Source organism: Rissa tridactyla, chromosome 4 (assembly GCF_028500815.1).
Source record: "Rissa tridactyla isolate bRisTri1 chromosome 4, bRisTri1.patW.cur.20221130, whole genome shotgun sequence".
Classification (NCBI taxonomy): Eukaryota; Metazoa; Chordata; class Aves; order Charadriiformes; family Laridae; genus Rissa; species Rissa tridactyla.
The window spans coordinates 52,675,374-52,700,665 of NC_071469.1; the positions used below are offsets into that span (position 1 = coordinate 52,675,374).

At 39.7% G+C, this 25,292-nt stretch overlaps 2 protein-coding genes across 4 annotated transcripts in view; one reads left to right on the forward strand and one right to left on the reverse strand.

Moving 5' to 3' along the window:
• Positions 1-237: 237 nt before the first annotated feature.
• DLGAP5 (DLG associated protein 5) lies at positions 238-23,312 on the reverse strand. Of its 2 annotated transcripts, XM_054201213.1 has the most exons (19): positions 23,230-23,312; positions 20,052-20,302; positions 18,525-18,733; positions 17,971-18,063; positions 16,918-17,002; positions 14,773-14,877; positions 13,556-13,626; positions 11,831-12,126; positions 11,292-11,413; positions 11,080-11,209; positions 10,613-10,698; positions 9,834-9,994; positions 8,246-8,338; positions 6,836-7,055; positions 5,439-5,685; positions 5,052-5,103; positions 3,536-3,704; positions 3,101-3,150; positions 238-2,056 (listed from the first exon to the last, which is right to left on the reverse strand). In XM_054201213.1, the coding sequence occupies exons 2-19, from the start codon at positions 20,290-20,292 to the stop codon at positions 1,931-1,933; spliced, it is 2,556 nt and encodes an 851-aa protein (XP_054057188.1). In that variant the 5' UTR covers positions 20,293-20,302; positions 23,230-23,312; the 3' UTR covers positions 238-1,930. The 2 variants fall into 2 exon arrangements, with proteins under 2 accessions (XP_054057188.1, XP_054057187.1); XM_054201212.1 differs by lacking the exon at positions 23,230-23,312 and having other exon boundaries at positions 20,052-20,501.
• A 232-nt stretch (positions 23,313-23,544) lies between these two features.
• FBXO34 (F-box protein 34) overlaps positions 23,545-25,292 on the forward strand; it is a 45,411-nt gene continuing 43,663 nt past the window's right edge. The window contains exon 1 of one of the 2 annotated variants that reach the window (XM_054198297.1): positions 23,545-24,084. The gene's annotated coding sequence lies outside the window, so the exon portion shown is untranslated. The remainder of the gene's footprint in view (positions 24,085-25,292) is intronic. The other variant, XM_054198296.1, reaches the window with a different exon arrangement.

Sequence of the window (25,292 nt, forward strand, 5' to 3'; positions counted from 1 at the left end):
TAATTCCCAAAAGTGTCACTGCACTGGAGGTGTCCTCTAGGGAACACTGGAAAATGGGGAAAACACCAGCCTGCGATCCTGAACCAGAATTAGGTATTTCAAGAGGGGCCTGAGAGCTGGAGGAAGTAAAATCTCTCCCCTAGAGCGTGGCTAGAAAAGTTACCCCTCTCCTTCCTTTCAGAGGCCCATTTGGCGGCACAAATCGGCGTGTCCTGAACACGCTTCCCTCCCCAGGGAGATCCAGTTTATACAAGCGTTATATGCGTTATGTCCTCCGTGGAACGAGTCACGAGCCTTGTGCCTCCCTCCCTTATCGCTTCTGCGTGAGTCAGGACCGGTTTCAAGGGTGGGGAGGTTTATTGGCAACTTCACCTCATGAGTCAGGCTGGTAAAAAAGAAAAAAATAGATGTTCTTTTGGCTGTGAGTCACTCTCCTGGTCTCGTCTGCAAAACAAGACCAGCACAACAGCATCTCTTTGTCATGTCTCATACTCTTTTATAACAGTCGCTTCATTTGTACTTGGAGACGCCGAGTTACAACAAGCAGAGTGTTGAAATTCCCAGCAGACACAGTAGCCTAGACCCCGCACACTGCTAACATCGGCTTAAGTGTATGTGTCAGAAATCCCTCGTTAACCATGATTTATCATGCAGTGTTGAAGGCTGAGCAGAGCAGGCGAGTCGCTAAGAGCTATCTGCTTGAAACGATCCATATAACTGGAATTTAGTGATGAAGAAAGTTGATTCCAGCAAGAGAGTAACACCACATCACATCAGCTTCCTCTGTTTATTTGTCTGCGATCGGCACACAGCTTCCAGGTTAAAACTGAAGGCAGAGGAGCTGCCCCAGCCGCAGCGGCAACGCTTTCGGCTGAGGGATCTGAATTACCTTTGCTTGGTTTAAAATAAACACCAGTGGAAGAATGGGCAGCATTACAAGAAGCAGGCCAGTCAGGTATTTGTTAAAAATATAACTGGAGGTACTGTAATACTACTACTTAAATATAGAGTACATATAATTGGCATGCTTCTTATGCATAAATACATTACAGTCCACATAAGAGAACCCAGAAGGAACAAGATGTGAGAAGAGGCCGAGGTTAACACAAGAAGAAAGGCGGCAAGAGATTTTCACATGAAAAAAGCAAAGAGAGAACAGGGATTGTCTTGAAGGACTTAAAATACTCAGTAGATAACTGTGTCCTTAAACGAAATAATAATCAATGCCTATTTCAATACACTGCCAGGAAAAGATGTTATCTGATTTTGAAATCCCTGTTCTGAGATAGTTCCTACTATTACAAAGCAAGTGGTTATTAAACATCAGCAAGATTCCCACGGGGAAGAATTACACGGACCGAACCCTCCTGTGGCTCAGGCAGAGTTGTGAATGCACAGAATACAGGAGCCCCGGCCTGCAACAGGCCCCCCCCAACAGTGATGGAGCATGAAAGAGTGCTTCGGGGGGGGGGGGCCCTGCAACAGGCCCCCCAAGAAGGCACCCTCACATCAGAAATACGGCACAGGTACAGCTAGTCTGATAGGCATCTTATTACTATTATAATAATTCATGAGGTAAGAACAGGACAGAAAAGCTCAAAGATTAATAGTTTTATAACTTGAAGTAGACAAGAAATATATGAAATGATACAAAAATAAAAATATCTCCAGTTGCAGTAAGAATATGCAATCACTGGATACAGCAGGTAAAACCAACAAACGCTCTGCTACTAATATACAGCGGTACTTGCAGTGCATAATGACCGCACCATAAAACATTACAAAATATTTTAATAAGCTCCATTACAAAACACTACAGGTATTCACGCACTCAGAACACAGTTCAAGGGTAACAGACCGTATTCCAGATAATCTCTGCGGGGTTTTTTTTGTTAATATAGTTTACACATTTTAAATTTCAAGTCACTTTTCATTTTTCCCCAGAGGGAGAAAGGGGAGAAAACACAATCAGGTCACTGAGCGCTTCGGCTGCTGCGAACTTCTGGGCTTGGCTCCTGACCGGAGTGAAGGGAAGAGGCTCAGCATCCAGCATCGGCTGTTGGAGAGATCAGAGTAGGAAGTGAGCGTTCGAGGAACAATCACCCGCTCTGCAATGACACACGAAATAAGCTAGTAGCAAATTCCCCTTTCCCTAATGACATCTGTATAAACACCGGACCGACAGCAATTACTGTCAGGCCACTGCTCACGTATGTCAGGTGCCTGCCTGCTTCAGAGGCCACTGAAACATCACGAGACAAAAGCTAGCAGAAAATGCTAGTTTTGACAAGGGCCAGGAGAAGTGTGTTGTTCTCTTGCCTCTCACTCAGCACTGTGGAGGCATCGCAGCTTTAGAATAAGCAAAGCACCGAGCGATCCGTCAGGCAGATGAGGCAGAGATTCAGCAGATGTAGTAAATATATTAAGATGTGCTCGCTTACATACAATACTGTTTCAAAGCAGCAGCCACAGTTCAAAATCACGTACCACTCTAAGCACCATGACTTTCCTCAGGGAAATTTTGCAAGTTTATTTCCAAACATAAAATAAGAAGTGAGTATGTGGTCCATTTCAAGCAATAATCCATATTTTAAAGAGGATTTTCCACATGAGACCAAGGAAACTGTACACCCAAATTCTTTTAACAATTTGAAAGGTTTTGCACGCCTGCTTTTCCCTGGTGAATCTTACTTCCAGCTCTAAAAGATAAAGCTATAAGAAAAAAAGGGATGGGACAGACCTGGAAAACTCCAAGAAGAAAACAGAAGGAAAAGGCCAGGCCATTCATTATGTTAGTAAATATTTACAGGGAAATTCACCAGAAACATAGTTTAAAGGATCAATCTGGTAGGAATCAGATATTGTTCTGTTACAAATGTCTTGATTGATCCCACACTCATCAAGTGCAATAAGGAATGACAGTGTGAGCCCGAGCAGGGAAACAGGAATCAGGGCTTGGATTTAGAGTAAGTTGCATGAACTGGCTTGATAACATCTTAGAGTTTAATTTACTCTGTGCAGTAACTGATTCTGTAGGAAAGGTTAACAGTACTGTAACGTGCAGATTGTCTTAGTCAAACAAACCTGAAGGTCAACTTACCATATCAAAAGGATTTCGGCCAATGGATGTCAAATCACCACATGAAACATCTGAAAAATAATATTTCATTTTTTTTTAAAAAAGCTAGTCTGATGCTGCCAAAGCTGAAAAAACCAGTATTGCTTTCTGCATTTACTGAAAAAACCCCAAACCCTAAACTGTCTGTATTTCCTTCTACTTCAAGCCTTTTATATTAGCTTTTCTCCTTCACATATGCCACAGAAACTATACAAAAAAATCTGGGGGGCGCTGTTTGCTCATGTGCAACATGTCCTACAGGTAAAGCAGGTGTTGCCAACAGCATACATCGATCAACCAAGCTACAGTGATGGTGATTTCATAAGACTACTATTTAGACTATCATAAAACTTTAGAATAATCCTAAGGCCCCAGCAATCCCACCCAAAATATACAAAGCAGCTTTACGGTATGCACCTGTTTGATGTATTTTTGGTTCTCCAGACTCAGCAAAGTCAGTCTCTGTGCCAGTCTCCTTCTCCGGACTGCGCATGACAATATCTTGTCCTTCTTGTTCTGCAGCAGACAATTCCATCTCTTCCATGCCATCCATTACTTTTAATTCACTGCTAGAATTTTCCAGCACCTGAAAAAGAGGAATTTTAACTGTTCCTAGTCCTCTGAGAAGCCAAGATGTCTGCGGTAGCTACATTTGCTTCCCAGAGAGGCAAAAAGAAAGCATCAGTGAAATCGGACGGACATGAGGCAGCACCTATGACATTAGGAAGTTTCTTCTTTTCTATTTGGTCTGCGGTAAAATTATTATGTTATGTCAAACCAAGTCCATACATCTCATCTGCAGTTTTTATAGACAATTCAGGAGAGATGGGCTTTTAACTCCAGACACTGCACAAAGGACCGGCAGGGCAAGGCTTGCAGCTTAACACAGTGATCCATTTCGCATTAAGTATTTCCCAACCACCCTTGAAAGCTTGATAATCTCTTAGAGAGTATAAAGGAAGTCCTTCCACGTGACAGAAGATTTTGAACTTAAAGTACCAAAAAAACATTCTGAGGATTTTCTCTAGTGAGACTTTACCTCAAGGAAAACCTATCAGCAATACTGAAAGTTAAAGATTACCATAGTTGTCCCCCAGAGAGCAACATCAGCTACAAGCAATTTCTCATTTGACAGGGAAAGGATGAAGTAAAAGGTGTGAGAACAATTTAGTAACCAAGATTATTATTATTATCTTAATATATATTATTATACAGGGAGGTGGAGGGAGGAGACGACTGCCGTAGTCATGCACAGATCCAAGCAGCAACAAATAAAATTAAGATACTCCATTTCCAATGAAAGGCACTAAAGGACGATTAACTGCGAAGCACAAGCTTTCACTGAGTAGCAGTTTCATGTAATCGTAGAATCATCAAGACTATTCTAAACTAAACAGGCCGCATTCCTGTTTTTTTAAGGCTGCTCAAAGATAGGAGTGTCACCAAGTACTCAGAAGTTTCCGGGCATGAATTCCTGAACTCCAATACAAGTATTAGTTACACTCTGCTCTTGCTATACCTTTAAACAGCTTTAACAGCCCAATGCGCTGCTATGGCAGCTCTCTGGGCCCTCCTGCTAAATACTACTGTTGCCTTTAGTCATGGTCCCCAAATGCAAAAGCATTTTAAAAAAATTCACACCAGAAAACAGGTAGTGGACTTTAAAGGACCATTGTTTGCCCAAGCGACAAGTGTCCTCATACAGCAGCCAACAAAAGATAGCTCCCAAAGAGCTGGACGAGGTCCCCAAACCGCAGCAGTCCCTATCTATGTTTATACGGAGAAGGAAAAATGACCAGCCTGAGGAATACAGAAGATACCACAATGGGGATTTTATCAGAAATCCAAGTGTCTGGGGCTAATAAAAAGAACTTTTTTTTGTTAATAATAAATAAAATATTTAAAGCACATAAATGAACTATGCATGAATTACCTTAGTTCCCTCTGCTGTGCCAGCAACAGGACTGTGGTGTTCTACAGAAATGCTGGAAGAGAAACCAAAATGTTTTCATTCTTCTCAATCACCTTCAATCATCTTCCGACTTAGCCAACTGATCATACAATTTGTTCTGCAATCTTGCTTGTTTGGCACTGGTCAGCTACATCGTTTTCTGGGTAAAAAATAAACTTCTACCCCTGCAGCAAAATTACATTTGGGCAAAGCTCTTAATATTTGCTTGAGGGAAGGAAAAGACACAAGGACTTTGCAACCTTTATCACTGTCAAATTGGAAGGTATGTTTAATGGGTATTAATTCTTTCAGTTAAAACTATCAAATTATTTGTACAAAGTGAATTAAAAGCTGCCTTAACGTGTCTACCTTTGTTCAAGAAAAACACCGGGGAGTTCTTCCAGTGGGGGAGTTTTTTCAGTGGGAAATTGGTGCATTTTCAAATTTTGTGCTGGGTGGAAGCCTTTGAGCACTGGCGTTTGTTTCACAGTTGCATCCTCAGGGTTACGAAGCATAGAAGGCGTGCTCTGAACCAAAGCTCTACTGGATGATTTTGGAGTTGCCAGTTTTTCAGAAGTCCGCTGGGAAGATCTGTGAGGTGTCTTTGAAAGCAAGCCTGAAAAAGTGTGTTTAATATTTCATTACTACAGCAGTTTCCAGAAGATGAAATAAACAGTTTGTTTGGATTCTAGCTAGGAACACTATTGCTTTCTGCTTGCTGGATCATTATACAAATATTATATTGAAATCTTATATACACTGCAAGACGAATTTCAAAACAGGTCACAAGAGTACGTCAATTTAAGCTAAGTAATTTAGTAATGACTATCCCTTCACAAAGAACCTGGAATAGCGAGTCTTGCTGTTCTTATTAAAAAGTCCAGCTGGTGAAAGCTGTCATTAATTTCCATCTTTCACATCAGATAATTTTAATAGAATTAAAAGGACACAGATTCAGAATCAATTCTTACAAAAGATTCTCTGCTAGCGCTTGCTTAAGCCCAGTCTTGCTCAAAGCTTTTCAGAAGGTCTCCTCTAACAACATGAGACATGAAAAAACTGCTAGTATTGTGATGAAGAAAGAGATCTACACAAAAAAATAAACTGGGAAATTCAAAGTCAAATTATGAGCTAGAAATGGGAGAGAACCCGAATGGCTCCCAAAGAATCAAGGATTAGTGGAAATACTGGCTTCACATAGATTGCAATAAGATAGGTACTGAAAATAAAGTTTTATTTTGAACGTCTGGTCAAAAAAACCCTAATAAACAGCTTTTACAGTAGACTGAAATTATGTTACAAACTTGTTGAACACAAATACAGATTACAGGTCTACTTTATTTGCAGCTTTGAAGACAGCACTGCAAGAGATTTAGTTTAAAAAAAAAACCAAAACATAAAATCCCAGTTCCTGTCTTACAAGCAGAGGCCATCAGCCTGCGCTGACATTGAGCACGTTTGCCAGCTAAGCCTGGGAACAGTCAGATTAAAACTTCATTGTTAAACACACGCTGAAAAAACATGAACCAGCCGCTTTTACCTCTCTAAGCAGAGATTTCATGTTGCCATTATCATTCAAATCAGTACATTCATGTAGAACAGTTTACTTTGGATCCCCGATGTAATTAACCACTAGTTGAAATATTAATCGTGTCCAGTACTGGAGGTGTATCCATATAAACAGCATAATTCCCCTCCTCATTGGGATTGGTTAAACTCTCTTCAATGCTTTCAGATCACAGAAATCATGATTAAGCTTCACCCACCTGCAAAAGTTTTCACAGGGCTTTCAATTCTGAAAAATCCTGCGTCAAAAACCACTTTTTCTACTTCTGGCAGTTTCTCCTGATGTGTACAATCGTCATCTCCGTCATGCTTCATTTTATCCCTCATAGCTGCTTTTATAGCAGCAAGCCGGCTTCGGGCAGCAGTTCTTCCAGCTGCTCCCAGCTTTGGTTTAGACACTCCATTTGAAATAGTCTTTTTCTGAAATTTAAGAAAGTCTCGGTCGCATCTGGAAGCTTTGGACAGATGCAGCTGCACAGGAACATCAATGCCGCTGGTGGCCACGCACAGAGACAGCAACAGGCAAGAGACATGCTGGAGACAAGGTCTCCCTTCATCTCCAGAATCTCTTGGACTACCACTCAGCTATTAAGGTTAGTCTGTTATGACCATATTAAGGATTTTTCATATTAAGTCTGCAGCTCAGAAATACTCAGTACAGCTTTTTTCTACCAAATACAGTTGATGTTTTAAATAGTGGGATACAGGGACTCCTAGTGGCAGGCAGATAAAGTAACCGCAGGACAGACGCCAGTTAGCCAGTGAAATCTCCCCTGGCATTCAGTTTTTCAAAGGAAACTCTGTGTCTTGGACCATCTGTAGGGTTCTGACATTTATGGGCAGCTCACACAGACTACGTTCCCTCCAGTTTCCTGTGCGTGGAGTTTCTTACTGACCTTCATATCGTTTTTATGATTAGTTGAACAGCCTCGAGGAACTGAGAGGAGTTTAGGCAATGCGAATATGACTTGATACTCAGTCATTGGAAGCAATTCTATATTCCAAACCCAAGAGTAGATAACATAGCTTACATTAAAGCTTATTTTAAAATAAGCAATAATTTCTTTTGGATAGCGTCAGACCCATTGATGCTTAGAGAATTAGTAGTTTAATGCTACCCATGATTCTGTCTTAATGGGACACCATTATAGTTTAGCACTCAAGGCTCAAAACTGGCAGTCACTGCCAAACTCCTGTGTAGTTTCCTTTTCCAACAGCAGTGGCCCAGTGAAAATATTCTACATCTGACAGGTAAGCATCTCTCCTACATTTAACAAACTTGCCTTACTAGCAAAGAGTCCAATGACTCCAAAAGAGTCATTGTTAATTCTTAGTTCTAATCTTTCCAGCCAAAAGAGGTAACTAACATTACAAAAACCAACTAATACAAGCGCACTTGGGAGAGGCAAGGCAGAAGGGTGCATATTGAGAGGAATTTCACTGAACATTTAAACATTAACATCTAAAGAAGCCAGATGAGTGGGGCTTTAGAAGGAATTGCTGCTTAAGAAGAGTATTCATTACTGCAATAGCAGCTTACTATTTTCGATATCTCAACACACTGTTTCATCTAGATGCCTTAGCAGACAGGCTTTAGGGGCTATTCATACCTTGACAATTGCTTTGCTTGGGACATCAAGTGGTTGCCACTCATTGTCTTGAAGCTTCTTCAGATTATCAAATTTTTTATTCACATCTTCTATCTATTGGAAATCCCAGAAAAGTACAGGTTTAATTTTGAAGACTTACCAAATTCACAATAGAACAGTGTTTCATAAAATCAAGTACTAAATTTAAGCAGAGCTATGCATTTAGATATTTCAACGGATATTGAGCACTAAACATTCTCATACAGTTGAGATGAAGGTTACACTAACATACCCAAGCTTTGGATTAGATGACAAGGCTGGTCTCATTTCTGTAGTTTAAAGGTTAGTAGGGGAGGTACCAAATCATTCGGTAAGATTTAACATCTAAAATGAAGGAGCTGGTTCTTGTGCTGAACTTAAGCACTTTGACAACGGTTGCATTTCAGGAATGCAAAAGAACACATTGCGTAATAGTCTTTATGCAAAAAAAGCACAAGTCTTCCATTATGTAGGAAACACGTCGTGCAAGCTTGTTTGCTCTTTTAAACTGCTGGCCTCAACAGCTTCCTGATGCAGTCTGTGCTCGTTCGGGACAAACTAGCTGTGCAGCATTGCCTCCTCCCTGACTGACACTCAATACAACAGCTCTCCTTAGGGTTTGTAATGGGGAGTCTTGCCTCGTTTACTGGTAAGGCCACAGAAGGCTTCATTACGCACAGCAGACCAGTCACTGGAGTGACAAGTCCTTTCCATCCTCCCTGAAACTCAGAAGACACAAACAAAAAACAAATGCAAAAAGGGGCAGAGTTAGCAATTCTGCTACTACAGGTTTATCTAAAGCAAAAGGTGGGGATGCTCAGGAGAAACTAGGAGCTGCTCCCAGGTAAGCATAGGTAAACCCTGTTTTTCAAGTTACTGGTTCTAGCAAAGTTCCCCTCAAATATCTCTGATGTGTAAGCTGGTCAAATCCTTACGCTTTATGGAGGGAATTATAGACCTATGACTAGGGCTTTAACAATAAATCGATCTTTGTGTGTGATTTAACTAGTTATAAGTCCTTTTGCTGAATCCTGATTTACAAATACTGTTGAGAGCTATTTTGATAATTTAGAATATTATATTTCATTCTGAAACCAATGGAAGCATCAACAGAGAAAGGGAGACGAAGGTTTTCTACCATCTAAGCTCACCCCTACATAAGTTTATTGTAGTTTCTGCATTATTCTCATACTGAAGCATGGAACCTCTACTTTTCAGGTGAGCTCCAGGAATTTTCCAAAAGCTCCCAGCTTTTGGTCCAGGTAGACATCGTGACTGTATCCCCAACTCCAAACCAAAATAAGACTTGGCTACATGCCTTCATTCCAGAGAAAAACAAGATGCAGAGAACACAAGAAGACACAACAGATGAACGCATCCACCAATTACAAATTGTAGTATACCAGCTGGTACTATTCAGTATCAGAAAGTGTTAAACAGGGACCTGAATTTTTTATGTAAAAAAAAAATCAGACGTTGAATATTCGAAAAACAGAAGAGAAGTTTCAATCCATTGCTTGTAAATAGCCCCATCAACTTTATTCTAGTAGGTTAATATGCAAGTACATACCTGAAAATTAACCATGTCCCAAAATCCATCTAAGTCTGCACATGTTGTTTCTTTTTCACCCCGTTTAAATTCACAATTATCCACCAGTCCTTCAAACTGCTTAAACCTTTCTGCTATGAGCAGTCTTGTCTGACCAATTGTGGTGCGAATAAGATCTTTAGCTGATAGCAACAAGAAAACAATAAAGAAAGTACATCTTTGAATAATCCATCATTTCACAATTGATTTAAATAAGTATTTGGAGAGTCTGGAATTTATTTATTGATTGAACTATGTTCATCTATTGCAGATGTGCAATACAATTCAGATGGAGAACAGCTATCCATTGAACTGCTCTAAACTTGCTTCTTTCAAAAAAATAAGTGCTACTGCCTCTTTAAGTCTTTAAGATAAGCACTGATGACTGATCTTAATTTTCCCAGCTAAGGACACATATTCTATGCTAAAATCTAATTTTATTTTTTAAAATCAGCTTGTTTAAAGTGCATACATGTAAAAACACTTAAAACTGACAACAGAAAAACTATTTCAAGATGCACTTTGTTCACTTCAGTGTCAAGGACTATCACGTCAAGTACTACACTTAAGTTTTAGTATTAGGAGATAAAGCATGCCTTTTTGTCTTCAGGCAGACACAACTCCAACCTTTATCTAATACAATTTTTAATAAGTGCTGTAGACAGTGCTATTTTGCAAATATATTCAGATACACCTACTTCCCTCTGCCCCCTTCAGTTACCATAACACCCCTTCTAGTGCCTATTACAGTTCAGTCTTACCATCCTCTGGAATGTCCAGCTTGAATTTTCCATCCCACTGGAGGCACTGAGACATCAGCCTCTCTGTCTCAGACCGAACAATATTTCTAAACATAAAGGAAGAGTGAAAAAATATGTTTTTGGAGAATATTCTAACTGCTGTCACTGCTTGTGACTGTAAATGATTACTATCCTTTTGCTTTCAGAAAAGGTACACTGTCTTTGAGGAGAAGCCATGAGACTGTTAGTTTGCTGACTACCCAACGTGTAATTTCTTTTCTACTGCTTTCAAGCTTGTGTTCCTTAGAATAAGGTGTTAGTCTCCAAAATTGTATATTCTTTACTTGCACTAACAATACAAAAGGGAAGATAGGAATGTGTGCCTACTCAGGTCACTGCTGCCAGACACCAACCATCGTCAGTTAATCTTTACAAGATGTCTCTTAACTCGTGTTAAGGACCTCTGAATGAAACAAATGAACATAAACCTGAAATAGGGCACATCATGCTCTTTCTCTCCTATATCATCTGACTTCGTTTCCAGTGCTGTTGTATCTGTAGAGACAGGAATTGTTTCACTTGATCTCTGAATGGAAGTTTTCTCATCTGATTCACTTGCTGAAAAATATGAAAGGCATTTGTTCAGAATCTGGTGAAAACTAAAAACATTAGAACAATAAACTAGATGTGAACTTCCTACCTTTTTCTCCTTTCAAACTTGTAGTGGTTTGCTGTTCTTGAATATCTTTACCAGCAGGTGAAACCGGACTTTTTAAATTAAGCTCTTGTGCCTTAGTTTCATTGGGCTTCTCAATTACATTTCTGGAAACAAACAAAAAAACACATTAAGAGTTAAGATACATTGAGAAACTGACATCAAATACAGCCAGATATACAGAAATGCCCCATTTGGTAGGCTATCTTACATTCAACACTAGATAATGCAAGCAATTCCTATTAAAATTAATAAATCTGTGTATAGATATATATGCCACAAGTCCCTGATATCTGGAGCTGCTTTACTTTAAAGCATAGACAGGATTATAGATCATATAGCTTTCTTCGCTGTTATATTAAGTCCACATTTGATTAAGCAATGGTAACAACCACAATGATCTGGTGTTTCAACATCACAAGAGTTTGTTACACAGGGCATCTCTCTATAGAAAGATGATGTTTTTCTCTATCATGACAGAGAGGTTCACTTGCATTTTAGGCCATTAGAAGAAAGAATCTTACACTGGAGATTTCGAAAAATCCCAGAAGGCATCAGGTGTCAAAAATGCATTTGCCCTAGAAGGAGTCATGGGTGTAACTTTGTAGGTCGCTAATCCACTTAATGGCTGAAACACAAAGTTTTGAGGTGCAAAAGAGCGTGTTCTGGGTCTCCCTGAAGCAGAATTGGTTTTGTCTTCCACTGAGGTTTGGTCCTGCTGAAGTTCTACTAAAACTGAATGTTTAGAATCAGATGTGGAATCTTCCATCACTGGATCCAGTTGAGCATTTTTATCCACTTCATGTTTAGAAGGAATTACCTATAACAGCACAAATAGACAAAACAAACGCTATGTTACCAAATCAGTAAAACATTTGCTATTAGGCATGGGCTGAATTACAGCATGACTCTCTGAAAGCCATCAGGAAGGGAACAGTTTCAGGTAAGTTGCTTTCTACAATAGTATACATGTTCAGAAGTCATGATTTACCAATAAGCCCTACTGGTTTTGACACCTGCAAGCCATTGTAGCAACAGGGAGAGCACTTCACTATAAAGAATGCAACAACCCACTGATGGAGCTAAAGTAGTAGAACACCTCACCTACCAAAAAAGTAATTAAAATCAGCAAATGCTTGCTCACACTACTAGAAAAAAACGCTTTAAGGGGATAAGAGCAGAGTTACAAGCTCCAAATCCAACTAGGCCAGCTGAATAATCACAGTTTATACACATACTGTAATCCAAAGACAGAAGAACAAGCTAAAATAAGCTGATAACTGAGGAATGCAGCCCGAGACAAGAATACAAGTGCAGTTAGGACCACAGAATGTCGTTCAAAGAGGAGAAAAAGTTAATCAATACATTAAGTCCACATTCCTATGAGATGAATGACTAGATACGCGTTCTGTAGAAGTTCGAGATACCTGTAACTGAGATATTGTTAGCTCAAACCAGCCAAAACAGCCTAGAATGTTTTTCCAGAAAATATGCATCTTCAGTCCACTGAAAGTCTTGTTATAGTTTAGATATCTCTGCTTGGAATGCAAGCCTTGAATTCAACTTTTAACACACTTCTTGTAATGAGATGACTGAGGTTACAGCAAGAGTTTGCCAACTGGCAGCACAAAGCAACTCCTGCCTATGAAGAGGTACTTACCTAAGCAAAGATAAAGTGCCTCTTACCTCCTGTTAGTGTTGTGCACCATTGCACCAGTTTTAAGAGACTACTAGAGCACAGCTGCAATTACGGAAACAGGAATGGAGATGGAAGGCATGAGGGAAACATGAGGTGAGAGAGAATAGTAGAGTGCAAAGAAAGAGAAATATCATTGATGATTTTTGCACAGGACTGTCAGCGCATGAAGGCACATGCAAATTGTTTGGGAACCTGGATTGGAGGGCTGTGAGGAATTCACATGCTGCTGTCTCTATATAGAGGTAGAAAAGTTTTTTATAGCAGTGACGCTAAGAACCACAATGACTGCCTTTAATTCCCATAAATCACATCTACCTTGCAGATAGAATAACATTTTCAGCTTTATTTTTTGGTGGTTCAAAACCTAAAAATGCCATTTATTTCTTAGCTTCTAGACTCTCATATCTTTATCCCAGCAGGAAAAGGACACATTCAGAGTATGTTTCAAAAAGTAATGAACTGCACAAAATTTACAAACGCGAGATAAAAACAGCAAACTAAGCAGGCCTTTTTTTTTATTATTTTCCATTTCGACCATTAAATGACCTACCTCCGTGATGTCAGGTTTGACTGCTTGCTTCTGCTTTCCTGCATTTGCTGTCTTTCTCTGTGACTGGTTACCTAGAATAAGAGAAACTCCCAAAGGTCAAAAAGGCATCTGATTAAGACAGTCTTTCACCAAAAGATTGCTATAAAAGTCCAGCGGTTAAAGACAGGGAGAGACTGTTTTGGTTTTGAGTGGGAGGTGGCTAGAGGGCAGACAACTAATTGCAAAAGTTAATTCAAAAGAAAACCTGGCCTAGGATTTAATATCGTTTAAGAGATGTATCACCAAGAAAACAGATTAAGTCATTAGTCTTTAGATGTTGTCATACACTAAAAATAAAAGTCATCTTATTTCCTTAAAGGCTGACAAGATAACTGTCAAGCCAATTTGAGTTCAGATTTTTAATTTCTATATGGCATAGGATTTCTATGGGTGAGTTGAAACCAATACTAACACAGCTGTGCTTTCAGACTAGGGGTTAAATTCTTTCACCTATAATACAAGAGACACTCCAAAACGTTCTACAGAATATCCTGAGAGCAAAAATATATATTAAAAATTTCCCCTTCAGTATCCATCATGTTCCCCTATTCTAGTAAACAGAGAAACGTGGATGAAGAACATAGGCTCTCATCTCTTCCAGAGGTATCTGTTCCTGATCACAGGCTTAATAATCTTAAATCCTTAAACAGCGATACACCAAGGTGGCAAATCTTTACCAGCTCTCAGGTGTTGTTCTTTCAGTTTATAATTACTATATGGATATTGATGCTCCACACTGATGGATTTTATGGGAAACTGTCCAACGTTGGTTTCAATATCTTGATTTAAATATTGGAATAGAGTTCCAGATGAGAGTCTAAGTGATGTAGTATTTAGTCCTTTCCTTACATGACAATTTGGCATGATTTACCATATGGTCTATCTATCCAGAGGAGGTGGTTACACAGCAGAATGTAGTGTTCTAAGACAGTTAGAAGAAGCTGTATCTCTACAGCACAACAGAGTGCCTGAGATATAAGCAAGATCCTAAAGACAACAGAACTGTCTTAGTGTATCATTTAACAGTGAGTCTAACAGCAGCATATAAACATACATATGTTGTTTCCAGTCCTCGCTTACCCAGTACTAGATGGTATCTCTTTACAGCACACTGTTCCAAATACCTACATATCAGGCTTGAGCTACACAAGCAGGACTGTATTCACTGCCTCCCTTACCAGTAGTAACTGCAGCAGCTGTGGTTTTCAGCATCTGCCTCGCAGCAGAGGAGGCTGCTCTGGTGATTCTTGCATTTGAGGTTGTCTGGACAGCAGGCTGCAACACTGTAAGAAATGTTAATTCCAGAGATTTCAAAGCTTAATAAGAATCTGCATTCAGATGACATAATTGAAAGTTTATGTTTGGTCAAAATCAGAAAAGTGCACTAAAAATTATTAGTTGGATTAGTTCGCTAGAATTAATGTGTTGGTTTTTTTATCAGTTCAGTGCAAGCAGTGCTAAATACGAACAGAACAGCTCAGCCCTGGTGTCAAGGCAATGCTCTGAAGGATCTTGATTAAAGATGGTTTTGTTGTACAGTAGTACCTCCAGGACCTAGTACTATCAAGGCACCAGTGTGCTCGATGTCATGTACAAAGCGTAAGGAACCTTTCTCAATGTCCCCTGCAATCAGAGTCAACATCCTCCCCATTTTACATGATGAAGCTTTCTGGAGTAATAACTTGCCATGGTTATTTGCTCAGTTGGAAGCTTAAGCAAACCATCTGTACAAGAAAGTGATGCCCTGGTCATTAAATTAAAGTATTCTAAGGTCTGAATTTAATGTAATCTAATAAAGTATTCTTAAAATTAATAGAATCCCACCTGAGGTATTTTATAAAATCAGGTTAAGATGTATTACCCATCTTAATGATTTTCATCTTTGTATTTTAGTACTGGTTTTAGTACTGAATGATAGCATTCTCCTGCACAGAAAAAAAATTTAACCAGAGCTCTTTATTTCACACCCTCCCTTTCTATATCTACTTGAAATCTAGTTACTGTTAACACCATTTGCGTTTTTAATGTCATTGTAGCTTCTACAGAATTGCAGCTTGACAAGTTGGGAAAAAAATTACTAGATAAATAACTATAACATTTGATTTATCCAAACATTCACTTCCCTAACACATTTATACTAGTGTTTAAATACATACAATGTGTATTCTTGATTCAGCAAAAACCATTATCAAGTCTAGTGGATGATAATTTAAAAAAAAGTTTTAATCGTTACATCAAACACCGATAATAGATCTTTTAAGTATTCGTTAAAGGCATGACTGAAATTTATTTAAATTAAGGTCTACTGCTTGCTGATTTAATTAAGTTAACAATGCGAGAGTCATTTCACTGTAAATTACTGAATATCTTGCATTAATATCAGTATTTCACATGACTTAGCTGTATCTACTTAAGGCATGGATCTCACTGTGCTATCAGGAAGAATTTCTAATCAAAGGTATTCTACTCCCTTAAACAAAGGTGTCATGGGTTGGGATTTTTTTTTGTTTTGTTTTCTTAAGAAACATATGCAATTGTCACATCGAAGATACAAAAGGGGCTGTTGTAAAATATGAAAACAAAAGATTGTGCCTGTCATTTATAAAGAAGACAATCACACATTTACTCAGTTGCATTAGTGTGAATCAGAAGTTCGGTGTCCTATCTCACACATTAAATATATATGCTGATGTGCTTTACCAGAAGGCTATCCTTTTCCAGACCTTTTTCAATGCTGAATTACAGAAGCAGTTTTATTTAGAAACCACAGATAATAGCATGTCTGCTGATAAGACAGAAGAAAGGCTTCACTGAAAATATTACAGCTATGTTCCATGTTACCCACAATACCAAGGAAAATTCATATTTTACTTATATCAGCTATTCTTCATCTTTCCAGGTGAAGCATTTGCTCTTCTGTAACAGCAGCAGCTACTATATGTGATATTCTTCTTAGAGACATACAGGAAGCTCTGCACAGCTCCAAATGCTGAAGCATCAGCCATGTAATTCTACCTACTGACCTTTTTCTTTTCCCTCTCCTAGGGTGAATAACCAGTAACCAGGACAGCATTAAGTATCCTGCACTCTTTTCCCAGCCCATAGTGGCAACAAGTACACGCAACACTCAGAGACACACACTTGATAATCTGTCAGCTGCTGCCCTTGTCATAGTCGGTAGGAATGGCCATCCTAAGAACTCCTTATTTCGTACACCCAAAAATTTACTGTGGATCTCTCTCAAAGATGTTCCTTGCCTCCCTCCCATAATGTCACAACTACTGACTCAGAAAAACACAGATTCAGATGTACTACTTTCATACCTTTCTTGTTTTCAGCCGCTTTGTCTGTACTCATCTGTTTACGTCCTGCTTCTGTAGAGCGCACACCATGCCCATTGGCAGAGACCTACAAAAGAAGAACATTTTTTGTGAAATATCACATTTCCAGAAAAGCAGCCGCCTAATTTCTTTTCTCATCTTTCTATCTTAGGCTCCAGTAAAACAAATGGTCAAATAATTTGGCACAGAGGGCTTTAAAAAAAAAAAAAAAGAGAAATTAAGGGTAAATTAAATAGCTCATTTTAGGCGTGTGTGAACATGCATTATCCAGCTAAAAATTTGTCAGAAGAAGAACAAAGAAAAATATTTAAGAAACAGTTTCAGTTTATTATGAAACTAGGTGCCAACTACTGCCACATCTTAGTACATATTACATGTTGTAATAATCATTTTTCAGAATATTAACGTAGTTGTCCCTTTGTAAAGTTATGACTGAAAATCCCTCAAACGCATTCAAGTTTCATGAGGCAAGATTGCTAGATTCAAAATATAGCTTTTACAGATTATTGCTGGTGAAATTCCTCAAAAAAACCTACTTTTTTATACAAGTAATAGCAGAAGGGACTGCCAAGATTCACAGTAAAAACACACCAACATTGAAGAGATTTTTGAGTGAAGAAGGAACTGACTCTTTATAATCTGCATTCATGACAGATTTTCTGCATTCAAGTTCCTCCAAGCCAAAACCAAAGCACGTAAGATTCAATCTCACTACTACCTCTACTCTAATTTGCAGTCCTTGCTGACTACAACGTTTTGTACTGAAAAACTGATCCAGAAGAGCTGTGCACTTTTTTCAGTTTGTACTGACCTAATCAAAGTCTCTGTAGTTCAGCTCAGAACAATGCTCAAACGAGCATAATAAGGTCTATTAGCTTGCTGAAAGCTTTTCTCATCTAATTTGTCTTTCTCACCAGCAAAACCTCCTTTGAGGCAGCACTCAACTTATAAGCATACAATCCTGAGTTATGGTCTGAAGGATGATTGCATCCTTTTCTCTAAATTTATTTGCTGAAGTTTATATAAAGAACAAACCGTAGAGTGCTTCAATGCAGTTGGTATCACAGTTTTTTCTTCTTGGTTCTTGGCCTTTGATCGAGTAATCCTCCCAGAGTAAGCAGGAGCTGCCTGGAAACATCCCCAAGGAAACAAGAGTCAACATACTCCTTTCCCCTCACAATCACTGTTAAGAGTGGGCAAGAATCCTAAGTGTCAAAAGCAACATGCCCGTGCAAAATGCGTCAAATGTGTAATTTGAAAAACTTTCAAAGTCAAGTGTACTAAAAAGGAACAAGATACCAGTTCTAAAATAACTTAGCTGTTTCATTTGCGGCTGAATCATTCCGTTTTTTGAACTGAGAATATAGTCATAAATACAAAAATCAACATATCACTAGTACCATTTCCAGCTTTGTTTTTTAAAAAATGAGTTAAATTACTCCCTTACTGTTCCTTATTATAAAATAAATATTTATAAAGTATTTACAAAATAAACGGTTAATTTAGCATAACATACACATAATTTTGTATACAAGCAGAAATTTTAATATCATATACTACATTCCAATATTTAATATTACTCTTATCACCTTCTCTCTTGGCTTCACTATCGCTGGTTCTTCAGGTACAAGTGAAAGAAATCCAGGCGCAGTTGGTCTATATAAGCCAACTTTAAACACACCCTTTTTTGCTTTCTCTCTCTGCTCTCTCAGTTTTCGAAGTTCCTTTTCTTCTTTATAGCGCTGGAGCATTTCCTTGCGTTCATTCATTCTCTTGGTGGCTGCATTTGTAGGTTGTTCTGAAGCAAAGATGGCAGACAAACATGTTATAAAATCTTTAAGATACTTTTCAGACAAGAATAAGCAAGTTGGAAAATTTCAAAAAACTTTTTGAAGATAGAAGAGCAACATGCTAAGTCAAAGAGCAGAAGACCGCGTGGAATCTGTGCCTCCAAGTTTCAATTAAATTCTTACAATGCAAATATGTGTGATCTATTAGCTTGCTAAAAGCTTAAATTCTCTTAGTTGTTTTAACCCTTCCCACTAAAAGAGTATTCAACTGGCAAATTTCAACTGGCAAATACATCTCCCCAAATCTGCACTTGAGGGATACTGTAAATTCATATCCATTTTACATTGTACAGGCTGTTCCTGCAAGGTTACTAATACTAAAGTTAGCACTTTAACTACTTATTTAGTGTATTTGTATCAGTTTCTCTATTCAATCACATGTAATGTCATTGAAAGCCAAAGTCTAGGTCAGCTTTAGATACCAAAGTCTGCCTCAGGCTGAAAATAAAGGAGGCAGAAGTTATATGAAAGAATAAAACCTTAAGATGATGCCAAACTTGAATTATGTGTCTATCTGAAAAATTAGTATCTACTTAAAGTTAAAATTTATTGAAGATAATCAAGATATAAATTTCTTAAATTTCATATTTGACATGATTACATATGGATTGACCTCCTTCCTCCAATGGTCATCTGCTATCAAAATACTGAAGGTGAAAATATTTCTAAAGAAACCTTTTCACATTTTTAAAAGACTAACTTAATTCCCTAGGCCATAAGAATCCAGGAGGGCCAGGGAGGCAGAATTCAGTATATATGCAGGGCTTATTTTCTGTGAGGAAAGGTAAGTTGTCAAAAACCAGCAATTTTTAAAATAAAATCATACCATGCATTTAGCCATTTATAATTATATATACTCAATTATAATATACAATTACCCATTTCTAAACATATTTTAAGCACATGACAGACACCAGTTATATATTAGAGGAGATTTTTAAATCAGGGTTTTTCACTTCTTGAACGACAACGCAATCATTAAGAGACTTCCTGTTGAATATTAATAGCAAAATGCATTTTTTCCTTTAGCTGCTGCAGACAAATCAGGGCAAAGCCTCATTCTTACTACTGGAGCAATAAGGAGGATAAAGCTGTAGTAAGACTATTTTCTGGATTTTCTTAACATTTAGAACAGGTAATCATTGCTTTTTAAACCTTAAACCTTTTCTTCAAATTAAGACATTGACCACAAATAGGTTCCTTTGATAATGTTTAAAGACATTTTTAACAATTAAAAAGAAGGCTTTATAATCAGTCTTTACTTACTCTGTTTCACCCTGCTGTTCTCTTGAGAGCACGTTTCACTTGTCTCATTTAGCTGAGAAATTCCCCTCTCTTTTGGGCGCTGAACATTGACATCTGCCAGTCCAAACTGTCTGCCCTTTTCGAACAACTTGTGTCTGTTCTCCTTTTGAAGCACTGATTTTCTGCGAGCAACTTTTACTCTGAGGGTTTCTGTACTCAAATCCTTTTTGTATCGACTGACAAACTGGGAAGTTGCAGCCATCTTGATGACCCTAGACAAAAATCATCATGATTAGGAAAAAATCTGTCATGTTTTGGTTTGCCCTTTTCATTAGGATTTACATGCTAGGAACAAAGAAAGCCCTAAGTTCTTCATTTCTGTATGTGTACCAGAGCAAACACAAATGACAATTTCAGTAGAGTCTTCGTTATTTATTTTATGCATTCAAGGGACTAGTTTGTTTGTTAATGGTCAAGGAGTCTGACACAGAATTAAGTAAAGGACACTGTGTCACTGCCAGAGACTGTCCCGCTGGTCTGTTTTCAACGCAGATGTTTTTCATGTTAAGGAGACAAGCAAGTAAATGACAAGGTTGTAGGACAATACTTGGAAGCAACCTTGCCACTGAGCATTTAGATTATACCCTATCTGATGGCAAGGCATTTTTGTCGTGCATCAGAGTACTTGGCACCGCTTCCCAACCAAGTTTCCAGGATGCAACTGCAATACAATAGCGTTTATTTCAAGCAGGATTTCTCTGTACTTTTTTTAACCTGAGGAAGACTGAATGCAAACGTCAGTTGGGCTGTACGTGCTGTGCTAACAGCAATGTCAAAAGCTCCCTCCCCTGCATCCTGCTGAAGCCTGTCTTGTCAAGGGTTTTCATGCTTTCTTTCAGGAGAGAGGTCAGGAGCAGTTCTTGGAATTGGTCTTACTCTGCCATCTCAAACAGAGTCTTCTAGAAATCTCATCTTCCATTACTTATAGGAAACAGCTTTACAGTAAAGAGGGTGATAGAACTAAAACGAATAGTCAACAGTTATTCATCGACCAGTAAATTGGTCATTTACTGAGATTCTTAATTTCAAGACAGCAAGTTTTGATCAAGTTACTGGAATCATCAGTGAACTGGACTGAAAAGATCAGCCTTGATTACGGCTGTACAGGATTTCTTAAAGTCAATTCCCTCCGCCTCCATTTGCTACCAAAAGCCAAAACCACCACCAGAAGCCTAACTGAAAATTCCGAATGTCAGAAGAAAAAGAGTACCAAAATAAACAGTAAGAGCACAGAAATAAATACCAATGTACTCTTAAACTGTATATACTTATGGAAAAAGCAAGCAAGGAGACAATCTGAGACGCTGTAAGAAGGAATACAGAAGAAGTCTGTTCAGATACCACCACTGCTGTCAGTGGCAGCCCCTTGTGTGCCAGTTCATGGCAGTATTCATGTACTGAGTAATTTGCACAGCACCAACAGTACCTGCACAGCCATCTGGAAGCGCCTGGAATAGTCACTGGAGACAACATGAGTCAGAAATCTAAATGGGTGTATTTCACTTCTTTTTTCCCCAATACGTTCAGTGCTGCAGGAGAGCTAAGTCATCCGTGGAAGTGTAAATGAGCAAATGGGAATAAAAAGCTAAACTCTGCTTGAAGCACTCAAATCAGAGACAGGGGCTCTCCACAGAATCCTGGAATAGGTGGTGCATGTCAGCATCACCTGATTTGTGAACATCTCGCCTTTCATCCTGCATCTCACTTTTAAGCTTTCAGAAAGGGATTAAAGGTGCCAGTTAATAATGATTGCAAAGGATTAGACTAACTTTACCGTAGTTCATAGGTCATATTTACCTTGCTTTACATTTAAGTCGTTAAGGAAGGTAAATTCATGAGCATCTCCAATAACCATCTTTGAACTGATCTTGCTAGTAATTCCCACAGTATTACAGAAAGCCATGAAGAAAAGTTAGTGGGAATATATCTCTGTTACCTACCTCCTAGAAGAAGCGGGCTTTTTGAGCCCAGTGGATGAAAATCCTTCCTAAAAGCAGCAGCTAGCATCAAGTGTCTACATCCACCCTTTGCAGACTTGCAGGACCCTAAATTTACCTTAGCCATGTTCTTTAAATACAGCCACAGTCCTTTCAGAGTGCATGCGCAATTTTTTATTTAGTGCCTTGACAGAAGGTAACTTATCCTATACCCACTGTTATTTATGAGACGAGCTTACAGAAAGCTGCATTTGCCTTAAACACTGATAAAAATGTAACACATTTAAAGGATTTTTATGCTCTACCTTCTACTTCGAACAATATTTTCCTAGTTACTGCAGTATAAGTTCACTTAAGGCCTTCTCCCATGAATAAGCCTCAAGAGCAAGTGATCTACCTTTCAGCAAGTAATCCTGCAGCAGAATTGATCTAAAACATGAAGGCAAATATAACGTAAGCAGAGATACAGAGAGAGCTTTCTACAAAGCTGTTATTAACTCATAGCCCACATCTCTTTGGGCTCATTAAAAACGTATGGCATGCTCAATATCCTAAACATCTTTTTAGGACAAAAATACCCGTGTCCTTTTCTTTCCAGATTATGGTTTCTGAGGAGTGCCTTGCCCAAACAGGAGTCTAGAGGATTAACTGGAACTTAAATTAGCATAAATTCAAGTAAAGACGAGTAGTAGGAAAGGGACAAAGGAGTTAAATTAAAGACTTGGGACTGGCTAACATATACTACCAAAATTAACGATGAAAATTTATAGGATTGTTTTTTATAAGAGAACAGTGAGGGAAAATAACCTCTTTTGACCAGCAATACCACAAGAACTAAAGGAATAACATGGACAAACAATTAGGTGCTCGGTTAGCATTTTTGACCAAATAACAACAAAGTAGAGCAGGATCTGCAAACATCGCTATTTTTAAAGCGGGAACCCGTCGAGTTTAGGGACTGACCAAGGCCTCGACTCAGTGGTTTCGAGACGTGGGCCGGGGGTCACGATAAGCTGAACCCCACCTTCCAGCCCCCTGCTTCCCATGGCGGCTCTGAAGGGCCGCCACAGGGCTGGACCCTCGGTCCCTTCTCCGCCAACGCTGCCAGGACCAGACCCCGGGGACCGTTACCGGAACCGTTCCCACCCCGGCCGGCCGGCCGCCCCCCCCCCCCCCCCCCAAGTCCCCCGACCCCGCCATACCTGCACCAACGCTACAGTCTCCTCAGCGTTGCCCGCCTCGCCTCACTTTCAAATCTCACCCGCCAACGCTCATTGGCCACTCGCGGCCCGCCCGCAGGCTCTCATTGGCCCGTTCACGGACGACCGTTGACGGGCGGAGCCGAAATCACGGAGCGGGCTGTTTATTGGTCACCCGTATCGCCACGCTTGAGTCTCACTGGCTGCGCTGAGCATTTCTTCCCCTCTCATTGGCCGGCAGGGTGCGGGAGGCGGGGCCCGCCGGGCGCGGAGGGCTGTCCCTTGCCGTCCCGCCCGCCGCGGGGGCGCCTCTCTAAAATGGCGGCGGGGGCAGCGGCTCAGCTTAGGTCCTGGCTACACCTTGGGCCGCGGCCCAGGCCGTGGGGCCCTCACGGTGACTCGGGAGTAGGTCGAGGGGACCGCGGGCCTCCTACCGCCGTCCTGGCGCCCAGATAAGCCTATGTCCGTGCCTCAGCGACCGCGCTGTGCCGCCTCCTGAGGAACAGAGGCCGGGTTTACACAGGCCTGAGGTTGTGCCGAGGTTTGCTGCCCCTCTTCCCTCCTGTATTTGCATCGTACCGAGCCTCCGGTTTGCTGGGGTCGGTTGTGTTTAATGCGATTGTCATCCTCAGGACAGTTTGTTCTGAGTTTGTTTATAAACATCTGCCAAAATTAAAATGCTCATGAAGAGCCCAGCCACTTGGTGGCACTGCAAAAATGTCGACGGCTTTTGAAAAAAAAAGTATTGCCAACCGGGAAACTGCTGAGCAGGCATGATGGTAAGCGGTGGAGGACAGACATACCTTGTAAACAGCCTAAAAATGCAGGACCTCCATGCGGCAGGACAGTAAACTGTTGGTAAATATCTATATAAGCGTGATTACAGCAGATGATGAGGGCAATAAATGGATTAAAGACATTAGTATAGAGCGGTTTCCCCACAGCACTGATCAGTTTTGCATCTTTGGAGATCTAGCAATCGGAGAAACGTCACCCCCTGGTTCCCTATACAGACTGACAGGGGTTACAGAAAAGATTTGCAAACTTTGAACATCTGGACTAATCCTAAAGTCATTAATTTACTATAAGATAAGAGATTTGTATGGAGGTTATTGACTGCTGTCGGGTTCTCCAATGGTATGAAAAAGATCCAATTAAACAGCAGAGATACAGGAGTTTGTAGACTGCCCACAGAGTCCAATCCATTGCAGTCCTCGGTGTCTGCTAGTTTTGCCTGTTCTCCTTTTTCTCCCAAATCAGTGGAATTTGAGGGCATTCAGCAGTTCCACCTTGTGATACCGGGTTATAGTCCAATGATGTGAGCCATGCTGAACTACTCGGGGAAAAATGAGTTCAGGAGCATCTTCCTTCCAACCAAAAATATTTTTTTCTTCTTGTATACCTGCATTTAAAGGATTCCTTCATGCTGAAACAATACTTGTTTGCTCCTTGGAGCATCTAGGCTGGTGCGTTTGCTAATTTCCACTTATATGGTTGTTGATGCTGAATTTAGGAAGCGTGGCTGTACTTTAGCCAGGGCTTTAATCTCACTAGCTCAGATAACAACATAAGCAGTAACGCAGTGGTACATGCTTCAGGGCAGATTGGTAAACTGAGTACTTAACTTGAGTCCTTGGCAGGCTGAGGCTCTGCTGTGCACCGTCGTTGGCTGTTACCTGAACTAGATTAAAGCCAGAATGGGTTTCCTTAACACGCTGCAGTGACACCTTCCACTAACAGTATCTAGGTCACCGCAAGGATCTTGGTGGATTTGAATAATGCCATGATTTGAAAGTATTGCAATGTCATTTTAAGATAAAACATAGTAATATTTATTTTCAGCCAAATTCCTGACTGCTGCTGATTTTATTGCATTAAGAGGAACAAACATAACACCATTTAAGAGATAAAGAAGAAATATGAATATATAAGCTCATTAGCTGGTACAGATATTATACATGCCTGAAAGATGAACCGTGTCATTCTCATACAGTCCTGATGATTTTATGATAATATGCCTGCATTTTAACCACTGAAGCTTTGAGAACCAATTTGAATTTATCTAT